The sequence below is a fragment of the Manacus candei genome, unplaced genomic scaffold (genome assembly GCF_025592945.1).
Source record: "Manacus candei isolate 608988 ecotype Guabito, Panama unplaced genomic scaffold, ASM2559294v1 h1tg000033l, whole genome shotgun sequence".
In the NCBI taxonomy this organism is placed as follows: Eukaryota; Metazoa; Chordata; class Aves; order Passeriformes; family Pipridae; genus Manacus; species Manacus candei.
The window spans coordinates 2,694,993-2,708,836 of NW_026138081.1; the positions used below are offsets into that span (position 1 = coordinate 2,694,993).

Genomic DNA, 13,844 nt, shown 5'->3' on the forward strand with positions numbered 1-13,844 from the left:
AAAAAGCAAAGGAATCAAAGCAGTATTTAATAAATTATGAACACCTCATGGCACATGTAGTTATTTGTTCAAAAAAATAAACAGAGGCATACTTTGTCGCTGGAATTGCTATTTTTTACTGAAAAATCCAAATTACTATTACCTGTTTGATCTTTCAATTGCAGACTATGTTCTGAAATGTTTTTATTGTATTTTATCAATATACAATGGAGAAAACCCAAACATACTTTTTGTAGCAATGAATGATAGTATTCTTAATAAAATGAATTTTTTTTATTGTTGATGTCACTGTTACATTTCCATTCGTCATTTGAAACCGATGCTTTGCCATTGCTTTCTACAAACAGTAGGGAATGAGAAATATCTAGTCATTCTGCAACTATTTTTATATCTTTTCTCTTTATTTTGTTCCCTCATAATAAATTCACTTCAGTTTACAATTCTCTAATCCTGTACATAATGTATAGAAGGCAAAGAATTAGAAAGACCAGGAATTTGGCAAACGGTATGAATGATGTAGGGTGAAAATTAGACTTGGATTTGGTTTTCAGGGAAAAAAAAGATGGGTCAGAAACAAAAGGAGATACCAGGTTAAAGACCAAAGACAATGTGAAAAATTAGATAATATTATCAAACCATTTGGGACTGGATTCTGGACTAAAATAAGAACTCAAAGGAAGGGTAATTGTGACTAGTGCAGTAAACTATTTCAAAGTGACATAAGGACAGTGAAAGACAGGAAACAGTTTGAAATAACGACTTTGGATGGGGCAGAATGAATTACTACAGTTTCCTAGGGACAGAGGCAGAAGAACGTGCCCACCACAGCACACTCTGCAATGAGTAAGAGCATGGGACCAGCTCCAGAACTGTGCGGTCTCATCACTGGCAGTTAGAAGAATATTTGTGAAAACCACTGTCAACATGCAATTTCACTCTTCTCACAATGGCTTTAGCCATTCAGGAATTAATGTGTTCAAATCACCTAAATGCTATAATGACAAGAATATGAGGAAATGAAAAAGAAATTAATATTCTGGTTACTGACAACATCCTGCACACTAGAAGCAGAAGAACTGATAAGAAAAAATACAGTCATTGAAAGACAGGTGGTGGTTTAAACAAATGCTGCATTTGGTTTTATTTCCTCACTTTAATTTGACTTTGCAACCCTAAAGTACCTTTAAATATCACTTCCCAGGGTATAATTAATGTAATATTTTAGAATATTGTAATATTTTAGAATATTGTAATATTTTAGAAAAGAAATAGCAAATCTTTAAAATTTGAATACATATGCATGTTTCAAGACACACTTAAGCAAAGTTTCACAGCAATTTTAAGAAAAGCCTGGAAGACAAAAGCATTTATCTTGCAATAACTCAGGTGACTTACATGAGGAAGACAGCTGCAGAGACAGGGACACTTTCAAGTATCCTGATATATAAAACAGGAGACTTCTATTGATGTGCTCCTTTTTATTTAAGCATAAAAAATTCACATACGAATAATCTAGCTGGTGCCCTAATTATTTAGGACATGAAGTTTCAACCACAGGATAAGAACTGTAAATTTGAAGGAACTAAAATACGTTTCATTGTTCAATATATGAAGAGACTCATAAGGGTTTTGTTACAGTCATTTTACTAAACTCTTTTCTCTTGAATACAGATGAAAAAAGAAGGCTGACCTGCTATGTCAGTAAAGCAAAGTGACAGTTTCTTATTTTCTCTTCACTGGAGAGATTTCTTGTTTTTTCCTCCCAGCATCACCTAAAAACCTAGCCTGATGCTTTGATTAGTCTTCAGCAGAAAAAAAAAGGACAAGGCCCAGTAGCCTCCAGCATCAGGGAAAAGTTAATAAAAATATACACAATAAAGAGTGCTATTATTGTATTAACAGTTTGTTGCTGAAAGCACAACTGCCTAGATATTCTGTCCTAGGTGATTATCTATATAAAATCATTTGAATGATAATTCTGTTACCTGCTTATGGCTTATGCTTTCTTTATCCCATTCTTTCTCATCAGCAAATCGAAACTGTGTAAAGGAATCTCCTAAAGAAAAGAAATAAAAAAAAATTATTTAAAAAAAATTAACAAGTTTTCTCTGAAGTTTCCAACCTGAAGAAATAAAGTCAATAAATAAATCTGTCTTCAACAAATTTGCAGTTAATATTAATGCTGCTTGCATTCACAATACTAAACTTATTTATGTCAAAGTTCTATAGAAATTTTAATCACTTATTTGCAAAACGGTACTGAAAAAGGGGCAACAAATTAAAAACTGAATGAGCAGGTGCTAAGTGCCATGTCAGCAAGCAAGATTTTCACTCAAAAATCCAATTTGGACAACATACTAAGAATACATACAGTATTCACAGAGTTAATTTCTTATGAACAGCTTTGAAAGTGCTGTAGACCTTCTCTTACCGACATGCAAATATTTCTTAAAATGGATTATAATTATTTTATGAAATCGCTTTGTACAAGCCAAATAAAGACTTCTTGTTGTCTGGTAGCTAAATTCTCTCTCTTCCTTGAACTAGCCCCTACTCCAGCACATCATCAAAAAAAAGGCACTGAACCCCACATTCCAATTCATATACAAGAGGGACTGAATTAAAAGAAACCCTTAAATAGGACTAATTAAGTTACACATATAACCTTAGTTACAGGATCTTCTAACCTACAGCATTCCTTCAAGCCATCAGGAACTTCCTCTTACTATAAGGGTTGTTCAATTATCATTTTCTCTTAAATGTGATATTTTTATTGCAGTACCATGCTGTGTTGCAAAAGACAGTTCCAGTCCTATAAATTATTTACTGAAAAAAACATACAAGAATTCCAGTAACTCAAAAAAATCAGTATGGTCTGTGACAGAGGAAACATGAAAGATTCAGGTTGCAAGATGATGGCCAAAGGTCTAGAGAAACAGAAAGCAAAGACATCACTGATGCAAAGTATGGGATGTGTCATCTTAGACTGTGCAGTTTAAAAACAAATAGCTGTTTGAGGAGCTCTGTCAGAAAAAAAACACGTTGAAATATTTTGTGAAAGAGATGAAATTTGATCCTGAGAATTCAGAGTTACTAAGTTGGTCAGGGGTCTCTCTTATGAGGAAAGGCTGAGGTAGCTGGGCCTGTTCAGCCTCAAGAAGACATGACTGAGAGGGACCTCATCAATGTCTATAAGTATCTGAAGGGAGGGTGACAAGAGGATGGAGCTCGGCTCTTCTCAGTGATGCCAAGCAATAGGACAAGAAACAACAGGCAGAAACTGATGCACAGGAAGTTCCACCTGAACCTGAGGAAGAACTTCTTTCCTGTGTGGGTGACTGAGCACTGGAACAGATTGCCCAGAGAGGTTGTGGAGTCTTCCTCACTGGAGATATTCAACATGTCCAGATGCAATCTTGTGCCATGTGCTCTGGGATGACCCTGCTTGAACAGGGAAGTTGGACCAGATAGCCCACTGTGGTCCCTTCCAACCTTACCCCTTCTGTGATCACATGTAAATCACTATGATTTATTCCAGCAGCTTGTTTAGAAGCAACAACTTATTCTTTCCTAATCTCTATTAGAGAATGCATGTGTTAGAGGAAGTTTTCAATGGCTTTATCAACAAGTGAGCATTTAGCTTCTATTTGGCTCTCAATATCCTGCCATTTATACCTTTAACAGTTCCCGAATCATGCCCTTAATCTTGCAGACAAAATCCAAACATAAAATGTGCTGTCTCCACAACTGGCTTCTTTGCCATTGTCTGCCTGTCCCAGAATGTAGGGAAGCTCAGCCTTTCAGCAATTCGCTCAATAGTGCAAGCATTAGCTAACTCCTGTTTTGTAAACAAAATGAATAAGCAGCAAAATGGCACAGTAATTAGCATATTTCTTTGCCAAATAATAAGAAAAGGGAGATCTAACCATCTCCCAGCCAGAATTTAAAATTGATTGGCCATGGATTTTTATTTTTTTTTTTAGTATCTAAACTAAATTTCTACTTCATCACATTTTGTGTCTGGTCACTGGGTATGCAAAGGTACTCATATACTAATCACACTGTCTGACTCGCATGTCCACTGTTGTAATCTTCTGAATCATTACAGCAAGAAAGTGACATTCTCAGCTGAATATTTGTAGAGATATTTAAGATCATTACCATGTTCAGCTTGAAGTTGCATTTCTCTGTTTTCATTACTTTTATCCACCATGGTTCAGCATTACTGTGCTGACATACAACCTTGCCTGATCAGCTAGGTTTTGGTTTACATTCAATGTCTACAGCCACTACTATTTTGAAAACAACCAGTGTCAAACAGTACAAGTGCAAATAATGAAAATTAAGCATTGAAATTAACATTTAGATATCTAACAAGGTGGCTAATTTTACAAATGTTTAGTTCATACAATACAAATACCAGGTTCCAAGATGGCTAGGTATGCTCAGCAGTGTTGAAAAATTAGACCCTGTATCTTTATGTCTCTATCTGCAGATACAAATACTTAACTTGAGCACTCACAGTCATCTCACTGCTAACAAAGGTACCTTCCTCTTCATTGCACACAGCACAAGAGGAAATAAACCCCCTTTTCAAAATATCTAGAATACTGCTAATATGTGGTAAGTAATGCTGAAAATCAAAGAAATACAAATTCAGTCTCATGATTTTAAAATGTGTACTAGAATGTGCAAATTAATTTACATTTTAACAGCTCACATTTTAAAGGCTCTATTTAGTTACACATGTGAAGAAGTTCTACTGAAAAATAATTAAACAAAATTATCCTCGAAGTCTTCCTACTATTAGAACAAAGGCATAAGTACTTTCTTCCAATAACCCCAAGACTGCTTTAATTATTTCTCATGTTGCACCACAGAAGAAATAAGAGTTTTCTCTGCTCTTATAAAGGAGTAAAATTAAACTAAAGGATTAGTCAAATGCTTTCAGTATCTCAGAATGACCACATATAAAGCAGCTAAACCAACCTACTTCATCAGGAAAATCCACTGGAATCAAGAACTGCTTTATGATTCTCCGCACTCACAAAGTTGGTAATCGCAGATCTGCAGTTTGATATTGTATTGCTGAATTAAAGAGTATGACTTAAACTGTAGTTTAATTAGGCTCTTTAAATAGGTTAACAAAGCATGCCTTTCAAATGGAAAAGAATAACTACAATTCAAAATAGCATATTTAATGCAAGTTAGGTTAATGAGAATGTTGGTCTAACCAATTATCTTTTCACAAATTCCTTTACCCTGAAAATAACTTCCTTTTATGCCATGAATACTAATTAGATGTCTTGCAATGACTCTGAGTTTCTTCCAGCATAAAAAAAATACTTTTCTTCATGTGAATAATTTTTATGTTACTTACAAGTATCACTCGGCCTTAAAATACAGAGTAGCTAAAAATAATGCATTCAAGTAAACCTCGTGCGCTGTCTTTGGTAACAGTCATAATAAGCCTTAATATTCTTTATTGTTTAAAATATAAAATTACTACGAAAACAGCAGAACTAAACCACCATGCTTTCCTATCTCTTGAATATGTTTTGAAGCTAAATCAATTTCTTTAAATAGAATGTATCTTTCTCACTTTCATTAGTCCAATTATCCTTTAATACAAATATTCCTTGAATTGCAGAGTCAAACAGATCCTACCTGTAACCTATAATAAATATTTTTCAATCTGTGAAATTGTAAGTATAAAAATTGAAAAAATTGAAGAAAAACAGTTTTCAGTAGGAAAAATGACATATCTGTGGAATACTTCTATTCACTTAAAATTCTCTCATTCACATAAAACATTACTGAAGACAGATGAAAAATACTCCATAATCCTAGAGATAGAATTTAATATTGGAGGGGGAATAACATAATAAGCAATGTCATATGATCCTTCTAAGACTGCCATAATGTCAGGAAGTGCTATAAGTACAAATATAAGACTACGCTCACTTTTCAAATCATAATTTACTTTCTCCTAAATAAGAACCAATGATTTCGATAAACTTGGGGGTTTCCAAGCTTTGTTCATCTCCCATTTATTTTACTTTATGAATTCAAACCTCTGTCTACAAGTTTGCTTAGTTAACTAAATAATATGCAATAAATTTATGACAACAGCATGCAGGTGACCCAAACAAACCAAACCAGAAAACTACAACTTAGCTACTCTGGGAAATCAACAATGAGACCTAAAATATCTCAAAACATACCCTCTATCTACTTAGTACATCAGTCAAATTTCTTCCTGAGTTACTAAATTAAGAAGATTCTCACCAAATAAAGTCCATCCTTAGAATTGATTTTAAGCAACTTCCCTTCCCAAGAGATCTCTTTATATTGATCATAAATTCATCACTATTTATGAAGGATGCAATATCAAAATGAGCTATGGGCCTGTTCCACCAGTCTCCTTCATAGATTGCAGAAATGCAGAAGGAAACGTGTTATTTTTAAGGTGAAAAAAGGCAAAAATTCTCCAAACTAAGACTTTTCTGCAGCGAAAACCAATCTGAATTGCAGAGTTAAGGCATGAATGATGCTTGAAATTTTATCCAACATCAGTGCTTCATATAAAAGGGACCAACTCTCTTGAGGAGTCAGAGGTAAGATAAGGAACATATTTTTTTCCTGATAGTGCAAAACTTCATGAAGAAGGTCCAAGAGAAGATAGAAATTCATAGACCAAAGAAAAGGTGGGCAACTAGTAAGTCAGTAATTTTGAGCTAATTTACAATCAAAAGAGCAAACTAAAGCTCAACAGTCCTTTAAGATGAATTAGGCGCAAATGAATATTTCTCAAACTGGAGGAAAAAGCACAAGGAAGGAATCCTATCCATCCATCCATGCCATGGCCTGCTCTAACAGAAGATTTTGAAACCAGCATGGAAACACAGACTGGGTGCTTGGGAATATCAGTGGAATAAAAAGATGTCTTTTCATCTTACAGGGTTTCCTCACAGTGTGGTTGCTATACATATTATAGATATACATATATATATACATATTACAGATATTCATTTTGTATCTACAATTAATGCTCATTTTGTATTAAAAAAATTTTTATTTCGATAAATACTACAGAAGATTTCCTTTTATAGGACACATAAGAGTTTTCTTCTTTTTTTCTCCTACAAAAGCAGACTTACATATATACAAATGCATAATAAATGTTTCTCCAACACTACTAAATGTATGTTCTGCAAAATATGATTAATTTTATACACATCATAAACAGATTATTATCCAGTACAATAATTTCCTCACAATGAGATAGTGTATAATACTGAGAAAGAGATTTCTGGAAGAGAAAACTTCCAAAGACTCTGTGGCAGTTCCAGTAACTTTACTTATTTCTAATTTTTTACTTTCTCTATTTCCGTAGAACACACACTGTAACTATTATCTTTTACTATTACTAAGGTTGCAATGTGCTACTTACACAATTTGCCACAAGCATAGATTGAGTAATAGCAATTTTCAAAATCTGAGAATACAAAACCAAAACATAAAGACCCTGAAAGAACTCAACATCTATTAGTTTTCTTCAGATACTATTAAGATCAGTATATTGCAAGTCACTGCAAAGTCTGTCTTTTCAAGAACATGACCTGTATTTCCAAACAACATACCTTCACCACAAATACTTTAACACAACCTAAATTTTCCCCTACTTCCTTTGCTTACCAGTAGGTTGAACAGATATATACTACAAACTCCAGAAGGCTTATGCAACACTCAGCATAAAAATTTTAACTACCAGCAGAAGATATATCTCAAAGAAAATATCTTCTATAACATTCTTCTACTGTTACCAGGAGAAATTCTTGAGCACTGCACAAACACAGAATCGTGGAATGGTTTGGGTTGAAAGGAATCTTAAAATCACCTAGTTCCAACACCCTTTCTGTGGGCAGGGACACCTTCAAGTAGACCAGGTTGCTCAAAAGCCCCATCCAACTTGGCCTTGAACTTCTAGGTATGGGTTATCCAAAACTTCTCTAGGCAACCTGTTCCAGTGCCTCACCATCCTCATGGTAAAGAATTTTTTCCTAATACTTAGTGTAAACCTGCCCTCTTTCAGTTTAAAGCCAATCCCCTTTGTCCTATCATTACATGCCCATGAAAAGTGCCTCTCCAGACTCCTTTTAGCCCCCTTTAGGTACTGGAAGGTGCTATAAGGTTTCCCCAGAGCCTTCTCTTCTGCAGGCTGAACCCCAGCTCTTTCAGCCTGTCTTCATAGGATACTGATATCAAGGATATTTGTAGCCTGCACTGCAAACTATAAAGGATTCAAAAAGAATTAATTCCCTGGTACAACTACACAGTACTACTAGTCACATTTTACAATATAAACATGTGAATCTGACCCAATGGCAGGATTATCTGATCAAGGCTAAATGATGTCTTCAAATTTAAAATGTGTCACAGATAAAGGAGTGAGAAGGAAGGATCTTTGGAAATTACTGCTGGTTCTGGAACCAAGAGTGTCTGTTCAGAACAGAACTAATTTAACATACAAAGGAACTGCAGCCTAATGAAATCAAGGAGAGATATCAGTTTTTCAAATGAGGAGCAGGGTTAAGCCAACGAATGCCAAAGAACACAACAGTTTAAAATGAAAACAAACAAACGAACAAAACCCAAAACAACTCTTTTTATTAAAAATTAAAGCAGAGATTAACAAGAGTCAGGGAAACCAAGCAAATAAAATTATATTGAAAGAGGTTCAGAAAAACAAACAGATAGTAGTAGTACATTTGCTTCTGCATGAAATCCAGAAGAAACTGGAATTACTTTAAGCCTTTAAAGCTTTAAAAAGCTAAATGACAGCATGAGAATACTGGAAACAGTGAAAGGGAGACTGAGGAAGACAGTGCTACCAGCTCAGTGTTTTTGATGGACAAATGAGAGTCAACATGGCATTTGAAGTTCTGCTGCACGATCTAAGACAATTTTTTGAAAGAAGTAAAATGCCACTGCACATAAGCAGGATCTAGTTCATATAATTTACATGCATTTCCAAAAGCTCTCACTGACATCCCACTCCCTTTCCCACCCAAGACTTCAGCAAAAAGAAGAGGAGGCTTTGTATGAATAAATAATTGCCTTAAAATAGGAAGACACGAGTAAATTGTCAATTTTCACATTAAAAGAAACCACCAGTGCAATTCTCTGGGGTTGTATCTGTTTAACCTCTTCCCTCAATTAAAACAGAAGAGGAAAAAAGATGAGAAAAATTAAGTAATAAAGTTTGCTGATGATACCAAGTTTTTTGTGGTAGTGCAGATGAAGGTAGGCTGTGAAGGATGACATAAGAACTTCACAAAACTGGAAAATTAAATTTAAAAATGGCAAATGAAACTCAATACCAAAAATGCAAAATGGGGCAACTCTAACTTTCCATACAAAGAAAGTTCAGAGCTGACCAGCACCATTCCGAATCAGAACCTTGGTGCTATGCAGTGCTCAGAGAAGCCAACTCTTTGGAATTCTTAAAAAGGCAATAGCGAACAACACAGAGAACATCATTACATCTCTCTCATTACCTTGAATACTGTGCAGAGTTGGGTTTCTCAAGCCCAATCTCAAAGAATGTAACAGCAGGCATGGAACAGATCCTGCATGAGAAGTAATTTAGTAACTTAAACCAAGGGAGGGGAACCAAGGAAATGTGACAGATTTAAAAGCCATGAGAGGCATAGAAAGGGCAGATAGGGACTAACTTATTCTCTTTTCTCACAGAAGACCTAGAGGTATCAAATGAACCCAGCAGGTAATGCACTCAAAACAAATAAAAAGTAGAAAATCTTTATAACTTGAAGCTAGGTTGTGGCAGTCCATGCCATTAAATGGTGCAGGCGCCACAACATGCCAGGAAGGATATAGGATAACTATTTCTAAATACAAAGATTCCACATCTGGCTCAGGAAGTCCCACGAACATAAATTGTTGCAGATCAAGAAAATATTTTGGAAAGTAGCATATAATACAGCATGTTCAGCTGCCTTACCTGAACTGGTGTCTCCAGATGGACCTTGGGTCTAATTCAATAGAACCAATATCAAATTAAAGCAAATAGCTATTTTTCTTTTCACCTGTAGAGCTCTACCCATCTCTTAATTAGCTATCTTTCTGCAGGAAAAATAAGGAGGAAAAGTAGGTAATTCACAAATGTATTTGTAGTCTGTAGCCAAGTGTTCTCTCAAGTCAATGCGTATTTGACATCTACATGGTGTATAAGGAGACAACAGACAATGCTACCATAAAGGAAATTGTATAAACACCATTCTCTCTCTGAAGTAGATTCTCTCTGTTTTGTAATTTTTTCCCATATTTTCTTAAATTTATCACCACTTTTCATATGTAATTTTTATTAATGATTTCATTATTAAAGCTCTTAGAATGCTACAAAAATGCAAAATATTAAACCAATGCATTGAACAAAAAAGTATATTTAAAATTTTAATCAAATACAGTAACCTGATGTGGTTATTCATAAGTATAAATCCCATCTTCTCCATATTCACTTTTTTATTGAATAAACAATACAATGATATTTAAGGGTGAAGATACTGATTTCCCCATAGGTTAAGCTTAAACTTTTCATTAAGCTTAAGCTAGTCACCTTAAATATTTACATTTTTCCTGATGCTTTATGACATTTTGTAGTGTCATTTTTTTCAGGCCACTAATTTATAACATGCTTAGGGATTTCTAAATGTCACTGCAACCAGCTTGCAAGATTAGACAAACTATATAAATCCAGAGAGCATACTGTGTTTTGAGCAGTATCATTCAAAAGAAAGGCTGAAAAAAAATAAGGAAAAGATTGCTCCATAACTTAATAAAAATGCAGCTGAGTTACTGCATAAATACACAAGACCAACAACATAAGACCCCGTTTTCTCCAACAGCAAAGAAGCAGCTGATATCAGTACAGTGTATGTCCACAGCAGGAAGCAAAGCTGAAATTCAACACTGGAAGAAAAGAAGAAATGGCAAGGTTCCCATCTACAACGATTTGCATAACATCAAACTGCAGAACTCAAAAGAGGAATCCATTTGCATTTGCTGGCACAAGGTACTCCTATATTCTGGCTTGTAAAGTGAGAAAAGAAGAGACATAATGAAAAGAATCCAAGAGGAACATCGTTCAATCAGAATGGAAGTCAGTCATCCCAAACGATCCCTGATTTGCCCTGCCTATGACAGGAACCACTGTGTGGCAGCCACAGTGAACGGGCATCAGAGGATGCAGAAGAGGGGAGAAGGATGCACTCCTATGCATTCCATTAAGTAAAAATACTGCCTTGAGACCTTGAGGCAGACAGTACTTCTAAGTTCCACAAAACCACTTTGAAGGGGAAGTAACAGACTGTATGAACACTTTAGTTTTATACAGAAGTGAGACAAATAACTGAGGTTAAAGCTGAAACTGCACCCCTCACTCAAACTTTAGACAGTGCAGCCTGTAAGTAATTCATCATCCTACACTTCTAGGTTCTGGTATTTTGACAGAACTTCTGCAGTTTATTAGGGAGGTTTTACTTTTTTCTAAATTACACATGAAGACCAACTTTTACAGTGTTTCCAAATCCAAATATAACAATTGTCCTACTATATAAAACCACATAACATTTCAAAAATTTGCCAAATGCTAGGTAGATTACTGGTTATTAGAAAGCTCAGATTCAAAATTCAGTTGCTGGCCTAAACTTGGCAGAGTGCTCTACTACACTATACTGCTTTTTTGGTAGATGACTCCTCAATTCTGTTAAGAATCTGAAAGTTGTCTCCAGTTAAAATAAAATATGTGTGTTTCAAAAACACAATAAAACTACTACTGCTGTTTAAATACTTTATATCATGCTAGCTAAAAAAAAGAACATCAGAAACTGCATGTTGACATATTTTGGTAAGTTGCAGGATGGTACTCACTGGTCTAGGTTCTTTACATTGTCCTATCAAAGCAAAGTTCCTCCTAATTATTCTTTATTTGGATTATTGTTCATGATACCTCTTGTGTAAACAGTGCATGGAAGTATACTGCTGTATTATATTTGGCAGGTGAGAACATTACTCTATTCATTAGACCAGCTTCTTGCACTTTTCCATCTAAGAGAACTTTGTATCTAATTGGTATGCTTAACTAAGAGCAGTTGCATTGCATAAATTTACACTAGGATAACTACTGTTTTCTGTAAGTAGGTTGTCAGAATATTAGGTCTGAAAACTTCAAAATTCATGACATAGCTTACTTGTCCAGAAAATGCAAGAGTACACAAAATCCTTTATTCCACATGCCTCCACTGAAAAAAATTCTGTTTTCAAAAATGAACCTAAAAAAGCCCACAACAGTAATCTTAGAGCAAACAAATGAACAAATGTAATATTTTATTTTAAGCAGCTTAACAGTTTTTAATTTCAATTATGACACTAATTAGCACAATTAGAGAAAAAAAGTCTCCTATCTGTGGTTCTTACATGGCACGCAAACACTGGAAAACTTGCCTTTCTCTGTTCCCCTTCCCTCCAATTTTATAGCAGACACGTCATGAAAGTTTACAATAGTTTTGACATTTGACTAGTCAAGCTTTCATTTTAAGAATTTAAGGACAGTCTTAATTTCGAATGGTAAGTGCACACCATTATTGGATACCTCTTGCATTATTAGAATTTCATAACAAAATAAATATTCTAAATTTTTCTTAGTGCTACAGTTTTATTCCTTACTCTGCATTTGACAGAACATTTACAGCAAATAATGTAATTATATAATCAATAAATATTCTTTATGATGCTGTTCTGGATATTTTTAATATCATCACATCCAAATTAGTACCATCCTTCCCTAAAGCACAATCCACTATTTATGTAAGTGGGACATTATGCTCTGTCTATGGGACTATCTTTCAAAAGTATTCATAAATTATACATAAATGTGCTGGCCTAAAAATATTCAAGTAGTTTGATACAGTGAGTATGAGACTTGGCTTTCTTGCTTTTATGAAGGGTTCTGCAAGGCATGACAAGTCATAGTACTAACATGAGCTTGCAAGATTTTTTTTGTTCAATGAAACAAGAGAAGTAGCTTCAGAAAACAAGATAGGAGGATTTTCTTTTTGTATGTTAATATAATTACAGGGATTACAATTAGCAAATAGTAAATCCAGTAAAGTTCCAGTTCTATAAGCATGCAAGAGCTTGGAAAGTATTTCTTTTCATATGCAAGTTACTTATAATTCTCCAAAGGTAGTAGTGATTTACTTGTCAGAGAGTTCTGAACATCAAATTCAAATTAACAACAGATTGGTAAGCATTCACTGCCAGTCAAAAATACAATCAAGCAGCATACTGGATTTGCTTAGAAAACCACTATGATCTTGGTCCAAAAGTACAAAAATGTGCTTTTTAAAAAGTTATGATTATCTACAGCAAGGTTTTCTCATTGCTACAGAGGAACGGACAATGCAAAGTTTCAAAACGTGTTAAGAGAAATTATGAGTTCTTCTGTAAAGTGAAAAGTAGAAAAATAACTACTTAATATCTACAATTCTTTGTGTCATGTTAAAGGAAAGTTGTAGCCACATACAAGCTTTTGCTCATCTTTTGTATCAGGTACCTTGAGGGTTTTCTAAAAAATTTGTCATAAGTAAATAAAGATTGGGTTAGCTCAAGTGAAAACACCAGTATCCCTCATGCGAACCTCTGCACTTGTGCCTTTGCGCTGAACATTCTACAGCACTCCACATTCTACAGCTTATAATACCATTTACAAATCCTGTAGCCTTCTTATGCAAGTTCTCTGACAAGAACTTCAGTTCTCCCAC

General features: G+C 34.7%; 1 protein-coding gene across 2 annotated transcripts in view; it reads right to left on the reverse strand.

Annotated features, from left to right (window-relative positions):
* Nucleotides 1-13,844, reverse strand: part of AVEN (apoptosis and caspase activation inhibitor) — a 98,396-nt gene that overhangs the window by 6,652 nt on the left and 77,900 nt on the right. For both annotated transcript variants that reach the window (XM_051791815.1, XM_051791816.1), the window contains exon 3: nt 1,986-2,056. In XM_051791815.1, the coding sequence (XP_051647775.1) occupies nt 1,986-2,056 (71 nt within the window). The remainder of the gene's footprint in view (nt 1-1,985; nt 2,057-13,844) is intronic.